Below are 16,006 nucleotides of genomic sequence, written 5' to 3' on the forward strand. Positions count from 1 at the left end.
CACCCCTTACCTGTCTACAGTATAGCCGAGTAAGATATATCACACAGTGTACCGGAACACTCTATTTTATTTCAATCGTTTTATTCTTCCTTAATTTATTTTTATCATAGTTATAAAGTACAATTTGTGAAATATAATTCATTTAAGTCATTTATTGAAATCATAATTTATTTGAGGTTCCGCAAATTTTATAGAAAATCCGGCAGAATGCCGGCTAAAAATGGATAAAACAGTTCTTTGGAACCTGTGAAAAATACTTCCAAAATTTTCAATCAATCCCAAACTCCATTTCATCAACAAAATCCCAATATTTCTCATATATATTCCCATTCTCATTCATTCATTTCATATGAAATTCATATAAAAGTCATAAATAAATATTCACTTGTTCATTCATAAACACAATTTTCATAATTTACATCAATACTAAAATACATTACATAAGTCTTAATTACACATGAGAAAATAAAAGTTAATTACAAAATACCAAAATAAAATCTAGTGTCCTACCAATGCACTGATGACGGTGAGGTGACACAGACACTATGTAGAGCTGCAGAAGATCTCACCCAGTCTGTGGTTTACTGAGATCTCGGTCGGTCTCTCCAGAACCTACGCATAGTAAAAAGCAACGCGCTAAGCAATAATACTTAGTATTGCCAATAATAAAATAAAAAGAAATAACAGAAAATAAATATGCAGTGCATGTCCTAATGTCTTATGTAGACAATTTTTTAATCATTATTGGTAATCTTATTTATTTTGTACTTATTATATTCATAATTTCATTAAATTTATCCACTTTCATTTTTAGTTGCCCAAGTAACCTATACTGAATGACTGGACTGGATAAACGGGTAAACTGGCACTGGGTATCTAGTACCACGGGCCGTCACACCATCGGTCACATATGCATCTCCCGGTGTGCAGGAATACGCTAATAAGTCAGATAACATTAGGCACAAGGCCAAGTATCAACACAATGTCAGAATGGCTAAAAGCCATAAAATCACAGAATAGCATAATGCCATGTGCAGTACTGCTAACTGAAACCCATTAGCATGCCAACCTATCCAAACTAATCTTGTTAGGTGTACTAGGGCATGTTACACTTTTAAACTTTACAATTATTGAAATTTAAGTTTAGGTGTTATTATTCATTTCATTAGTCAACTAAAATATTGACTTTTGCATAAATAATAGGTACATTGGTTCTAATACTCCCAACATACCAGATTTTGCATTTTGAAGTTGTTGGTATTGGTTGCCAATACTATTTCTAAACTTAGTGTTAGTTATTCAAAATTTTCATATTTCAAGCCTCATATTTACTGTTTCATTGGTTATTTGTACAATAGGAATTTGGCAAAATTGTCTTCATAAAAGTTGTTCTTTATTTTGTCTAGTTACATTTTCTTTTTTGAATCACTCCATTTGGAGTTTTGTAGCTCAAGTTATGGCCTAAACACCATAACTGGCTGGATTGGACAGAATCTAAAATTCTGTGCAAAACTGGTTCTGTCAGATTTGGTAATCTAAGTTTGGTTGGCAATTTGACTAGGTTATGGTCAGAATTTGGATTTGTGTTCTTCATGAAAGTTTTAGGTCTATGTCTTAGCTTTATGCTGGTAAAATTTTAAATCAATTGAACCTTTCTACACTGAGTTATGACCAAATGAATAGACACTGTTCATTTGGTCATTTTGCCCAGGTAGAATGCAGGTCACCCGGATTAGGGCAATTTTTAGGTCAACTTAGTTTGGCTTTCTGGGTAGGGCTTCTTCACCAAAGTTGTGCCATTATGTGTCTAGTTTCATATGCAATTGGCCTTGCACCAATTGAACCTCTATAACTCTATTTATAGCTGCCCAAACCTGCTGGACTCATGCTTAGTCTTGCAGGTCAGCCAAGGCAGCTCACCCATACACAAATGCCAAGCAACAACTCACTTCATTTCTTGTTCACACACAACCAAATAATCACTAATTGATCATTAAAACTTATTTTCATCCTTATATGAACAAAATCTCAAGTTTGTGTCCAAACCCTAACCTCCACACTTCACATCTCATGCAAATACCACCATCCAATTATACAAAGCATATAAACAATTCAATAGACACTAGTAGGCATGTGTAATCAACTCAATTCAATAAAACCACTAAGCTCTCATTACTGACTGGAATTTTGGTTCTTCATTTAAGCATAGTTTCATTCATTTTCTATGAAATTCCATCTCATGTTAACTTAATTCTAAGAATTAAAGAAGGAAGAGCTCTAGAAATTGCACTAACCTTAACTTAACAATTTTCCTTCTTGACCAAACTTCAATTTCTTCAACTTTCTTAGCCCCCAATCACTCTAGCAAGGTCCAAGAACAAGTTTTAGTGTTGGGGCTTATGGGAAATATGGTAAGAATTTATGGAAGATGAAGCTTTTCATGAAGAAAAATGGTGGAAGAAACCATGGGCAATGGTTCAGCAAAAGGGAAGAAGATAAGGAAATTCTAATTTTTTTCTTTCATTTGCTGCCCATTTATTTATTTTAAGTGAGTGCTAGCCATGTGTCATCATATGATTGGTTAAAATTGTTTTAATGACATCATAGTGATATCAAAATTCCCATTTTCTTTTATTTTCTTTCCTTTTATTTTCTACTAATTTTCAATTAAATTTTTAGCAATATTTATTCACATTTTATGTCAAAATAATTATTTACTTAATTGGACAAGTCGGCCAAAAATCACCTCTGAAGGCGAAATGACCAAAATGCCCTCCATTTGGCTTAACAGACCAAAATTGTCTGTACCGATTGAAAAATTTTTCTAAGCATTTTCTTGGCATTCTAATGCCATAGGAACCTCAATGACCCTTTTCTGGAGTCCCAAAAATTATTTTATGAATTTTCTCCCAGGTCTAGGGCTCCTAGTTGCTAGAACCGTAACTTCCCACTAAGTTACCCATCGCTAGGGCACGGGCTCGTTTAACTTGGTTGTTTTTTATTTCTAAAATTTTTTTCTAAATTTTTCTTATTAATATTTGAATTGATTATGGTTCCTCACTTTAGTTTAAATATTTTTCTGGAAGTTCTAGCTGTCCGGACCGACACTGGTCACCGAAACAGTAGAATATACAGAGTTGCTATAGGGAGGGTGTTACAGATAATACGAGGGAGAAGGGTTTGAGTGCAGAGAGAAAGAAACATAGTAACAGAGAAATAGGGGAGTGTAAGAGAGGGTTAAGAAAGTTTGAGTATTAAAAAAAATTTAAGAGACAAAGAGTTAATAGAATCAAATTACTAGGACTAATAATGTATTTTTTTAAATATAGGTGCCTACTAATATAAGGATTAACTAATTAATTTTACTAAAATATATAAACTAAATAATAATTTAATTGGTATTAAAATTGTTAAGTAATGAAAATTTTGATGGAAAACTAAATAGTTTAATAGATTAAAAATAAAAGGATTAAATAGTATATTTTTTAAAATAGAAGGATTAAATAGTTAGTTTATTAAAATATAAGAATTAAATAATAATTTTTTAAAAAATAAAAGAAAATAAATGACGCATAAAGAAGGCAACTTACACGTCATGAGTATATCACCTTTTTTTTTTTTTTATTCAAACATATGTATATATATATGGAGTAGTTAAATATAAAAATACATGATTAAGACCTCCATTTAATGTTGTATTTGATAGGATAATTTGGAAAGTTAAATGAAAAATTGACAAATTCAATTCATTCTTGAAAAGATAATGGTATCAAATGGTATTGGTTATTTAGATGGGTAGTTGCTTAAGATAGACTTTGATGGAAGCTATTGGAATTGAAAAGAAAAATAAATAAAGGGGAAATTAAGAAAAGAGTATGAGATTGTTGACTTTAATTGGTTGTGTCCATTATATGTGACATAAAGTATGGTATTAGGGTTTTTGTTATTGCTTGTCCCCATCAATACAGAAGAGGAGCAGGTTTTTTTAGGTGAGTATAATGAGAAAAAAGAATCTTTTGGATGTGGACTCAATGGAGAGGCGTCAATGGCTAATTCCCTAATTTAAGCCAGAAAAGACTTTATATCCTCCCCTAATTCACATTTAAATAAAAATTAAGTAAAGGTTAAATCATTAATTGAATGCCTATTTTTTAAGTTTTTTTTTTAAAAGTTGTCTTATAAATATAAAAAAAAAATTAAATTTTAATTAATTAGAATAGCTTATATTAAGAATGATCACATAGTAGATCGTTTAAAATTATTTAATCATGTACAATATAGAGAATCAAATGTTTCGATATAAAAATTTGATAGATTAATATGAAAAGGAAAGACTTAAAATGACGTGAAAAAAAATAATATTAAAAGATTTATAAATTTTTGAATATTTGTATAGACTTGGTAAGAAAGGCTTAAAATGATATGAAAGAAATTAGTATTAAAGAACTTAATTATTTTTATTGTTATTTTACTTAATTGTGATTATTGGATTTATTAAATTTTATTAAATGAAAATTGCAAATTCAAATTAACTCCTTTTAAAAATAAAAAAAATTATATATTTACTAGTCTAGTAATTAAATATTTATTTTTAATATAAATGAACACATATTTATAATATGAAATATAAAAATTCAAATTTTATAATGAACCAATAGGTATTTAAATTTTCAATGTAAATGATCATTGGTTAAATGGAGATGGGCTTGTATTTAGACCCTTAGGTAGATTGTTACTACAAAATGGGGCTCAATTTTCAATTGGCATTAATAGCTATGCTCCATCCTATATATTTATTAGGCCAAAATTGGATTGCTTGAAGAAGAAAAACTCTTATATCTTTATTTTTCTTAAGAAATGACAAGAATGTAAATAATTGTAGTACTGACCCAATGATGATAGTATTACCAAGTGATGCTGGTAGGTTATCAAAAAGTTATGTTATTAGTCAAGTGGGGCCTTAATAATTTCATAACTTCATTTAATATATATATATATTTTTCCATCATGCTAGCACATGGTAATGTTTATTAATTATTATTGGATTCCTTATTGACTTCCAAATTTCACATCAAATCAGTTTCTCAAGAAAGGAATAATAAAACTGTAGTATAGTTGTTCATCACAAGTATAATTATTCTTTATTTTTTATTATTAATTGAGTTTTTTTTTTCATTTCCTAATGATAATTATAGTGAGTGAGCTCATATTAAAAAAATTGGACTTAACCATTTTCATGTTAATGAATTAATAATTAAACATTTAATATTTATATTTATCATATAAAAAATTAGATATTTAACTATCAATGTCTTTTACTTAATAACATTTCTATTGTTGTTGTTGTTGAAGAGCTAATGTTAACTTCATTTGAGGTCCAATGTCAATTACACATTGAGGTGAAAAGTGGGAAGCCATCAATGCTACCAAATCACTAGATAGCTTTGCTTGGGAATGAGAAAATAGGCAATCATTTTTTCTAAATAGAGAAAATAGACAATCTTAGTTTCCACACACCAAATGAATTTAATCATATGCTTAATTATATAGTGAGATTCTCTTAAAATTATGCAATGACTAGCAATTTCCTCTTTTATGTACAAGTATAAAACTCTATTAACACTAAAGTTTAGAGAATCAAAGATAGCTCAATAATGCACATATCTTAAACATGTCAAAATTACTTTTCTTTTCCCTTTTTTCTTCCTTTTTCTTGTTAATAAAATATAATTTTCACTTTAATCTTGGAGCTTATATCCAAATCCATAAAGATAAGATAAATCATTTTTGTAGCAACATGTCAAGTCCAAGCTTATGAGGATTTTAAGTTTGATTTATAAGTCAGTCAAATATATTTAAAAGTAAAAAGTCATAAATAAATTATTATTTGATTTAGTTTATAGGTTAAAAAAAAACTACTTAAAATTAGTAAGAAGTCATATTTTAACAATTATAACACTCAATTACATATTCCTTTCAGTTGTTTTGATAAAATAAATTACTTTTAAGTATATTTTAATCAAACACTTAAACTACTTAAAATTAACTTTTAAGTAATTTTACTAAACAATTAAGTATTTATTTTTAAACTAATTTATAAATTAAAAAATAAAATTTAAGTCAAAAATTAAAAATAAAAAATAAAAGTTAAGTAAAATATTAATCAAGTTAAATACTCTTTATATGGGCATTTAAGATTAGTTTTGTACATTTTTGTTTGCACAAAAAGAATTATGGACTATAACCACATTTAATTTGTAAATTTTATCTTGACTTGAAGTTTGTACTTATTGTAATATTGATACTTTTATCACTTTGTAATTTTCTACATTTAATTGGAATTCATATTTCATGTCTAAAGAAAAGAACATTCAAAGTGTGGGGTTTCTCTGTTATTTCTCATTAGTAAATCTTAGCACATTTCTTCTAGAATGAGTCCAAAACATAATCAATTTCATGTCCTCTTCATCTTTTCTTTTGATAAATACAATAACTTTTTTTCTTTTTCTGTTTTATTTAATTCATTTTCTATAGACTTGAAAGTGAAAGTCAAAATGATTCATTACCCACTCCAATTAGAATCTATTCCAAATGGGTCAATGATTTCCAAATTTTAGAACATCATTTGCTTCATAAATTATATAAGACCCAATTATTGTAGCAAATTTAATAACCAAAATGAGCAACTTGTTTGGCATGTCTCTAATCCCCAAAATTGTTTTTAAGCATAGAATGAGAATCAAGTGTGAAAGGTTTTCAAATGTTTAGATTCTTTGTTATGTAAGAAATTCTTTTGACTCATTCTAAGTCCTTAAACTATCCTTCTACTCTATTTTATCAATCTTCATAACATAAGTTTTCCAATAATGTGCCCCACCATTTCATTAACTAGCTAGTAAATTAGAGGATAGTGCAAGAAAAGTTTACCTTTTTACCATTTGTTTTTTTGATAGGAACCAAATTATTACTTTGTTGAATGTTAGATTAAGTCATCAACTATTACAAAGTTGCAATAGGGAAGTTGACTTGGCAATGCCCAAAATATATGTTTTTTTTTTAATAGTTATTTTTAATTTGCAGTCTCTTTCTTCTTTTTAGTAAACGCCCTTATTCTTCAAAAGCATTCATAAATTGTCTAAGGTTCTTACCTCATCTAGTCAAGCTCACTGAAGACTGTCTGCTTCTCTAGAATTCAAAAGGCTGTTTGTTTTATGATTAATTATTCTTCAGCAAAGTTGAATTATTTAGAGAGAGAAGAGTATGACTAGGTATGCACTAGTTGAAGTTGTCCCTTCCTCCCCATTTTTGGGTTCATCTAAAATTTTTATGCCTCAAAGAAAAGGGATCTTGAGTTAATCTAGGAATTGTGTTGAAAATTTTTAAGTGGACTTATGAGAATGCAAAATAGGGCTAGTTAGTGGCTTCTGATTCAAAATCAAAGATACAATCCCCACATACTCTTTTCTTAAATTATTAAATTATTTACTTTTATAATGGAAAAAAGGAGATGGTTACCTCACGATGTATAGTTTATCCATTGTAAGTTGATCCATTGTGTCTCTATTAAATAATAATAAAAAAAAGTTATAAGGATTTTAGGACACACTTCTCTGTATCTACCTATTGCATTCAAAATTTTTAAGTAATCTTTGAGATATTTTTCAACAAAGTCGAATTTAAACCCTAATCGATAAAAGGGCAACTTCCATTTTTATCAACTAGATTAACTCTATCGGATTAAAGGTTTTACAGATTGAAAAGTGAGTGATTGCTTTCATTTTGTTACACTACCAAACAGCTTTTGAATGCATACTTTCAAGGAAGTTATGAGCATAATAGACTTTTATCTTGTTCATTAAAAGGTAAAGTTAATGAAGGACTTTCTAGATCATAAAAAAGAGTGATGGTAATTGCACTTGAAACTTTGCCAAATAAAGGGAGGAGGAGGACTCAACCTGGAAAGTAGAGTCTGACTGATTCAGATTTCACTGGGTTGAGTTTAATTTTAGGCTTGTTCAAGTTCGCTGGCTTGAATGCAGAAAAGGGCAAGCAGCCTTTCAAGAATAGGAGGAGCACACCAATTTCTCAATTGTCAAAGCAGAGGATCCTCTTGTCTACCCTACTCTATGGACATACCTAGGCCAGGTCCATCAATGTTTCAACGAGTGGTCTATAGCTATTTCTGGCAACCTTAGTGTAAATTTGGCCATTGAAGATCAAATCAAAGATAACATTCAAGCGTTCACTAAATCAAGAAAAAGCCAACCACCAAAGAAAAACAAGACAAAAAGACTCAACCCATTACCAGAAAATTGTAACAGCAAAACATTGTTAAATGTTTTATCTTGCCTTCTGTTATGAAGGGATAGATTCATTGAAAAAAGGGAGGATACGAAGACGCAATCGTCTCACTGAAAAGACAAAATTACACCAAATCGCATCATCAGTGTTTAAAAGGACCAAAAAGTCAGCAGAAGAGCTTACAGAAAAGAGCTGCTTATAGTGATGATAATAGACAAATACAAACATTAAGAGGGAAATATCCCTTGAAAGAGAGAGAGAGAGCATCCACCTTCATTCATGCAATTTGCATTGTAGAGCCACAGAATCTTTCAAGCAAATATTATGAAGTCACTGAGCCATATCAGTTGGCATCGGAAAAAGAATTAATCCAATTATGCCCATGCTAAGGAAAAGTTGCATCCACCTATAATCCAGTCACCACTGTCCACTCCAAGCTAATTCCTCCAGCAATCACTATAACGATGGATGGTGGCTGAGCTGCTGAAAAATGCAACAAGCTTTAACATCTGACTGGTTTCTACAACTTGATAGGCAACAGTACCATGCAACTTTGAGAATTTCAGGTCCATTTCAACTCACAAAATGGCAAAAATTGGAAAATTCACGATGGATGTGATGAGGACAGCTGTTCAGGCCCAAGTTCACAGAAGAGACCATCATCTATGCAATTAGAGACAAATTAGGCCTTAATTCATCATCCCATATCATTTCTTGCATTCTAGTAGTACCATTAAAAACTTGTTGAAGCGCACTTGTGTATCAATGATGACTCTGCATGAGATCAGCTAGAGTTATCTTCCCACAGTTGCCAGTGTCCAGCTTATCAAACTTCAGGCATATCTGCAGAATATCTTTCTCTGAAACCTTTCCCATTTCCTTGAGCTTGTATATCACATATTCTGATTTACTGGACAAAGAAATCCAACGTTAGTGGTCAACAAAGACAATGGGACCTGCCCAGCCCAGCTTGAGTTTGGAACATCACAGCATGGTAAATTGCAGAGCAAATAATAAAAATTCAGAAAATTTAATAGAATCCAGATAAAGCAAAATGAGCATGATAAGAATTTCACAAAATTTGGTGTTTTATTATTTACCAAACCTACCTTCATTTTGAATGCATGCCTATCCAATTGAACAGGAAAGGAGAATGCTAGATAGAGAAAGGGATCATGAAACTTTCTAAAAATCAAATACAATGAGCAGTCCAAGACATTAAGGCAAATATTTGTGAGTACCACTGAAGAAAATTTAGTCAGAGTATGAGTTGAGAACTAGCAGCAAACATGATTAAACAGAAACTAAACTATAAGATCAGAGAAACTAGAATTCATACTGCCTTAAATGAAGTCAAAGATGAAAAGAAGAAAAATAGAACAGATCATCACCAGATTTCAAAAGGAATCCCTATTTAGGAGAAGATTAAAAGGATGCCAAATCAACTATAGAACAAAAGGATCGTATTGAAAAACAATTTGCCATGTTCTATTAATATGATAATAAAGGCAAAAAAACTATCCAAATATATGGTCAAACATCAAAGCTCTCCTAAAGAGGTCCACAAGGTATGTGACAAGCAAAAGAAACAAAAGTAAGTTCTTGTCCCTAAATTTATCAAACCATTAAATTAAACATCAACTGATACACCCATAATCAGTATGTTAACCATTTAATGGCATACACTTAATATCTACTAAGCATCACCAAATTTACCTCTAATACCATCAAACACATATTGGGAATTTGGTACTCCTATTCCATCATCTTAGTTTTTGTTAAGTTCCACACTGGCTGCGTATTGGGTAAAAATGTTTCAAATATAACTTGGCAATACTCTCCCCATAAGGTGCCCTTTGGAGTGAAGTTAAGCCTGATCCATTTTTATCAACATTTTATCAACATCGACACCAACCAAAGTCTTGACCTTGGGCCATCTGCAGAAGTCCTGTCTTGCAAACTTCACGCTCTTAACTTCCAGTCTTGGATATGAGGGGATGTTTTAAGTCCCATATCGGCTAGGTATTAGGTAAAAACGTTTCATATATGATTTTAGCAATCCTCTCATCATAACATGCCTTTTAGGGAGGAATTAAGCTCGATCCATTTTTTCAACAAATTTTTCTATAGATGTTGGAAGTTTTACATAAAAGTTCATGAGGTTTGGCCCTCATGAAATTCTTCCACACTTTTGACCCTTTTATTTCCATCCATTGCCACTGGGGTCCAAAAAAAGTTTTTTTGCTACTAATTTACTAAGCAAAAATTAGACCAGCACCATATTGGATCTAAGTGCTAGATTCTGCAAAGTGGAAGATCATTTTGGTATTTTAATTTTGGTGTGATGTATATTAACCTCAAATAGGTAGAGATGTCTCCAAAATCTGAACTTGCTACTCTTCATCAATTATTTTATATATGTTACGGTCGGTTTGAGAAAAATAAATCTAAAATGAGATAATTTTAGGTTAGGACTTAGGGTTAGGATTCAAAAAGGTAGGGGCAGGACAACATGGGGCCTTATGGCAATTCCCATTAACCACAAGGACAAGGAGGAGATTAAATTGCCAAAGTATAGTGTGTGTGGATTACAATAAGTTTATACTCCAAGAATGGCAGAAATTCATTTCTGTAATTCATAGTTCATAATTCCTAATCCTATATCTAGAGCACATGACATGAAGTATCATTTTCCTGACTAAGCTCTAAGAGTTTCTAGGCGCAATGAATATACAAGTACTTGTTAATTGGCTTTAGAGCATCTGCATTACAATAATCATCTGTAGATTTTACAGGAAAGGAGTTGAAAGTCCAAAATTGGGAAGTTGCTTGGTGTTCGAAGAGATAAATTGGGGCTGCAAAATAGAAAAGCATATTGAAGTAATTGGCTTCTGCACCTCCAAAGTGACAACTTAGTTTTACTTCATGTGATTCAAATAAAGGGGAAAAAATAAAACCACAAAGCCAATCTCCTCTGTCTAGGAGCATTAATTGATTCAGTGATGCAGAGCAGCATCATTCAGATTCACAATAAGATGCATTGATAGGATTGTAGAATTCCCACAGGATTCTGCCATGCGAGAAGGAAAAAAAAAAAAAAAAAACGCTTGCCAAACTTTCCTAAAGTGCTGTCATAAATATGAGAGAAGGGGCTATTCCCAGTAAAAGTGCTATCTTACCATGATACGTTTTAGAAGAGGAAATGGGGCGTTTTGCTTAGGCAGGACAATTAGCAGACTTGCAATGGCATTTGAATTTGCAAGTTGTAACAGTCTGGAGTTTGTTAGTTGGTCAACTGACTGAAGTTGTTATCTATTAAGAATAGCTAGAGTTGTTATTGTAACAAGAATAAAAGGCTTGTATGTGAGGATAATAGGGGTAAATTGAAAGAGACTTGCTTCTCTTTAAGTACTATTTTCTCTCTCCTTCTCTCCTTCCCTTTCTCTTGTCTGTAATTTCCTATAACTTGATCTCTTGAAAAACCAGTTAATATGACACCATCTCCCCTCCCCACACCCCGAAAAACCTCAAAAAAGGTTTGTTTGGTTTAATTCACTAATTGAAATAAAATTTTGATAATTTATTGTTCATTTAAAGAGTATTAACCCAAACAAACTCCTAAGAAAAGAATCCTACTGACACAGGCCAGGAAATTGGAACAGGAAACTAAGATAAATGGACAGATTTTGAACAAGATCTAGTTCCAGAAAATTTGCTAATTGTTCTGGTTTAATTTTAGAACAAGATTTAATTCAAAGAAATATACAAGACCAATATACACACTAAATAGATCAATACTCAATGTGCAAATATTGTAGGATACGGAAAAATAGCAAGCACCTAAAGGAGCATATGATTTTACAAGAACTACCATCTTCATCAATGAACTTCAACCAATAATTCCAAACACATTGCAAGATGAAATTTGTAAGAAATTATAAGCCAAGCATACCTTACAAAGCCATTTTGGTCAATGTCAGCAGCAAGAAACTCAGAGACGGTCATGTTTTGGCCAAGGACCCACTTTGCCATCCTCCTATGACGCTTATCCACTCTTGCCTCAGCCAAATATAAAAACGCTCTAGCCACAGCAAGCGTTGACACAAGCAACCAAATGGAGGCAAAAATACGACCTGTCAATGACCTGAATGCTCTGTCACCATAACCAACATTAGTAACTGACATAACAGAGAGGTAAAAAGAATCCAACCACCCAAGCTTCTCGACAAAATGCATGACGCCAACACCAATTCCAATACACAGAACCACTACACATAATGCCAACGCTACCTTCATCCTTATCCTCATTCTTCCTTTCTTCACATCAATTATGATAGAACCTGCAGCTTCCATATCAGCTACTCGCTTAACATTCCTCAATAAATGATTCTCTTGCAAATCAAGCACATAACTAACCATCCCAGAAAGCAAAATATCAATAAATCCAAATCCAACCAAGACAAACAATATAGAAAACAATTTCGTGGTAGTACTATTTGGAGTGATATCCCCATAACCGATAGTGCACATTGTTACTATACAAAAATACAAAGCATCAACAACTGGATGTGTTTCATTCGCAACGAAATTATCACGATTCAACCAATATATTACCACACCCAAAGACAAATATAATATCAACAGAACAAAAGCTTGGCGAACTATCGATTGAGTGGCAAACTGAAGCTTGGGTATACGAGGATGACGAGTATCATTGATGGCAGCCATAGCCGGTGCTGTTTTGGACCTGTGGAGATTAGTCTTGGTCCATGTATAATTGGGGTCGATCAACCAAGACTGTTGTTGCTGTAGAAGCGGCAATTCTTGAGGGATTGCGTTGAATTCTGGATTGGAACACGACTGCTTTGGAGAGTTGAGAGAGAGAGTCAAGGCCTCAACAATGGGAGAAGGGTCACTAGAAGAGGCTGCAGAAGGGCCAAAAATAAGGCGTTCTTTGAGAACTGAAGGGGTAAGCGGCATAGGTAGAGAGACTTCATCATGCTCGGGGAGAGTGGAGAGCAACGATGACAGTTGAGACGTTCTCCTTCTTGGGCTGTAATTTGACAGTAGGGGCTCTTTCTCCATCTGGGACACCAAAAAGGATAAATCTTTGGCGGTTTTGGAGGAAAAACCGTGTAGGATTGAATAGGAAAGTGAAGAATCAGACAATTGCGGAAGCAACAGAGGTTCAGACATCATCCAAAGCGAAAAAGCAGAAATAGAAAGAGAGTGGGGTTACACATAAGAAGGAAATACAAGACGAGGAAGCTTGATTGTTGGAGAGCCATCCTAGGAGTTCCAGAGGCTCAAAAACGAAGATTTAGAAAAGAGTTCTCAAATCAAACGTCAGCTGACACCAAACTTAAAACTGGTAATACAAAATTTTCGAACTTCAAAATTTTAGATGATAAATTTATAGTTTGTACGATTTAAGATAATGATAATGATAATGTGAATAATTTTCTGTACTTTACTTACATAATCTGATTATTAAAGATTTTGAGCGTTTTATATTATATTATTAAATTTAAAATTTAAAGAGTTTTATATTATATTATTAAATTTAAATTTTATTTATTTTATAAAAAATAATTTATATATAAAAATTATTTTTTATAAAAAATAATTATAATATTAAATAATAATATATTTTATTTTATATATGAATAAATATTTTTATATTTTAATAATATTATTAAAATTTAAAAAATAAAAATAATTTTTTTAAAAAAAAAATATTTTTCATGATAATTTTATTAAGTATTTGTCATTACAAAATATAAAAAATATTCTCAGCTGGGAGCCCTTATCACACGTATAATATACTCATGCTATGCCTATTCCCTCTCCTCATAGGTACTCTCAGGCTGTGCCCTTTTGTACATTACATATGTGATAATGGGACCGTTGCACCAAACACCAAAATAAAGATATTTCTGATACACAGGATCCTCTCGGGGAGGCAAGTGTAGAGCAAACGTATCTCTGATTATAAAAGTATGACACACGTTCAAAGGTTTTCGGAGAGAAAGAGAAGAGTTTAGAAAGCCATATGAGAAAAGATTCTCAAAATATTATTTCAGAGGAGGCTCCAATCTGGTTACAACTGAAGAGAGCAACTCCTTATATAGACTTAGAGGCTCTTAGGATTACAGGCAACCGGTTAGGAACTGGCTACCGACACTCTTAAAGTAAATAAAGCAAAATAAAGAAGGACATTTATTACATTATTGACTGATAAACTTTAACTTTATCACGGGGTGGTGGACAGGTTAAGTGTGTCATAGTCGGAATTGTCTGAGTCAATTCCAAAAAAGTCCTTTGGCCATTATCGGTGCACAGGTGATGGTGGGTTAGCGTTCTGAATAGCGTCTCGTGACTCGTCATCCATTGGATCCTGGGAATCTTGCCACATGGGATGGGTCCAGTCAATGGGTTCATCAGTGAGAGACCGAATGGGACCCAGATATGTACAATTCACATGGGGGAGTGTCAGATGTTGATAACCATTGATTTCGCAGAGATATTCCTCTAGTTGTCTTCTCAGTGGTCCCATGGCGTCCTTTTCGGTAATTGATCCCTCGTAGGTCCTCCACTCATATTCAGTGTTCTGAGTCCAGAGAAGTCCTTTGGGCCTTCTGGAGAAAGGCCTATGCATGATGAACATGGTTCAGATATTGGGCTGAGTTTTGATGGGCCTGTCCTTAATCCCTTGTGTGTTTATGAGACGCTTTAGACTGTATCGCCATGCTGAGATGGGCTTGAACCATTCTAGAAATCTAAACAGGAGAGTCCTGTTCGTGTTGCTCATGGTGTGCTGATACAGAGTCATGAGTGAAAATTCTATTCCTGTAGAATAGAGGGTAACCATGCACTAGAGGAGCCATAACTCTTCCAGGATGAGCTCTCTGTCAGGGTGGATGCTGAAGCAGGTGAGGAAGGGATTATCAGGGATGAAGATAGATGAGGATGGGAGCAACCCTCTCAGAGTATTTCTGGCACTCAGATAGTGGAACAAGTGATCCCTTGCGAATTGAGCTATCTTAGTGATAGGTTGATTAGAAGAGCATCCTCGAGGGAAACTATCTGTGGTTGGGACCAAGAAGTTATGCATTGGTGGAGAAGGAGTATGTGGAGAAGATGATGATGCCATGAGGATCAAAGGGAGTGTAGAGAAAGAGCTGATGAGGTGAAGGTCCTTAGGTCTGGACAGAAGATCAAGCACCAAGTTATGCTTCCCTTTGATATGTTGGACTGTAAATTTATACTTAGCGAACCAGTCCTTTAGCCTCAGCAATTGCGATTCAGGAAGAGACTTATTTTTGAAGTCTAGAACCTTTGGGAAGGATGAGCTGTCCATGACTACAGTAAAATGGTGGCCAATGAGATGGAATTCGAATCTCTTTATCCCATTTTTGACAGCTAATATTTCTTTGTAGACCGAATGATAATGTTTATGAGGCTCTGGAAATTCTCCGCTAGCATGTCCGCAGATATGCTTTTCTCCTTATATTTCTTCGATGAGGACTGCACCCCAGTGGGTGTCACTAGCATCGGTCTGAAGGATTCGATGCCCAATGCTGGGAATCTTTAGAGGTGGTGGATTTAGAGCCACTTCTTTTAATGCCTTGACTACACATGTCTGTTCCTCCTTCCAGGGTGGAGCATTTTTCTTAAGCATTTTTTACAGTTGGCAAGTGTGGGT

General features: G+C 33.1%; 1 protein-coding gene across 3 annotated transcripts; it reads right to left on the reverse strand.

The window, feature by feature from the left end:
- Positions 1-8,328: 8,328 nt before the first annotated feature.
- On the reverse strand, positions 8,329-13,746 carry LOC110638205 (two-pore potassium channel 3). Of its 3 annotated transcripts, XM_021788679.2 has the most exons (3): positions 13,541-13,746; positions 12,254-13,386; positions 8,329-9,211 (listed from the first exon to the last, which is right to left on the reverse strand). In XM_021788679.2, exons 2-3 carry the CDS (start codon positions 13,384-13,386, stop codon positions 9,064-9,066), a joined length of 1,281 nt encoding a protein of 426 aa, XP_021644371.2. In that variant the 5' UTR covers positions 13,541-13,746; the 3' UTR covers positions 8,329-9,063. The 3 variants fall into 3 exon arrangements, with proteins under 3 accessions (XP_021644371.2, XP_021644370.2, XP_057996794.1); XM_021788678.2 differs by having other exon boundaries at positions 12,254-13,746; XM_058140811.1 differs by lacking the exon at positions 8,329-9,211 and adding an exon at positions 9,221-11,156 and having other exon boundaries at positions 12,254-13,746.
- Positions 13,747-16,006: the final 2,260 nt, after the last annotated feature.

The sequence above is a fragment of the Hevea brasiliensis genome, chromosome 18 (assembly GCF_030052815.1).
Source record: "Hevea brasiliensis isolate MT/VB/25A 57/8 chromosome 18, ASM3005281v1, whole genome shotgun sequence".
Taxonomy (NCBI): domain Eukaryota; kingdom Viridiplantae; phylum Streptophyta; class Magnoliopsida; order Malpighiales; family Euphorbiaceae; genus Hevea; species Hevea brasiliensis.

Excerpts from the sequence above, each read along its gene's own strand:
- LOC110638205 (XM_021788678.2), bottom strand. The coding sequence starts at position 13,500 with ATGATGTCTGAACCTCTGTTGCTTCCGCAATTGTCTGATTCTTCACTT. Across the intron at positions 9,212-12,253 it reads GACCAAAATGGCTTTGTAAG|TAAATCAGAATATGTGATAT; the intron begins GTATGCTTGGCT and ends TTCTTTGTCCAG.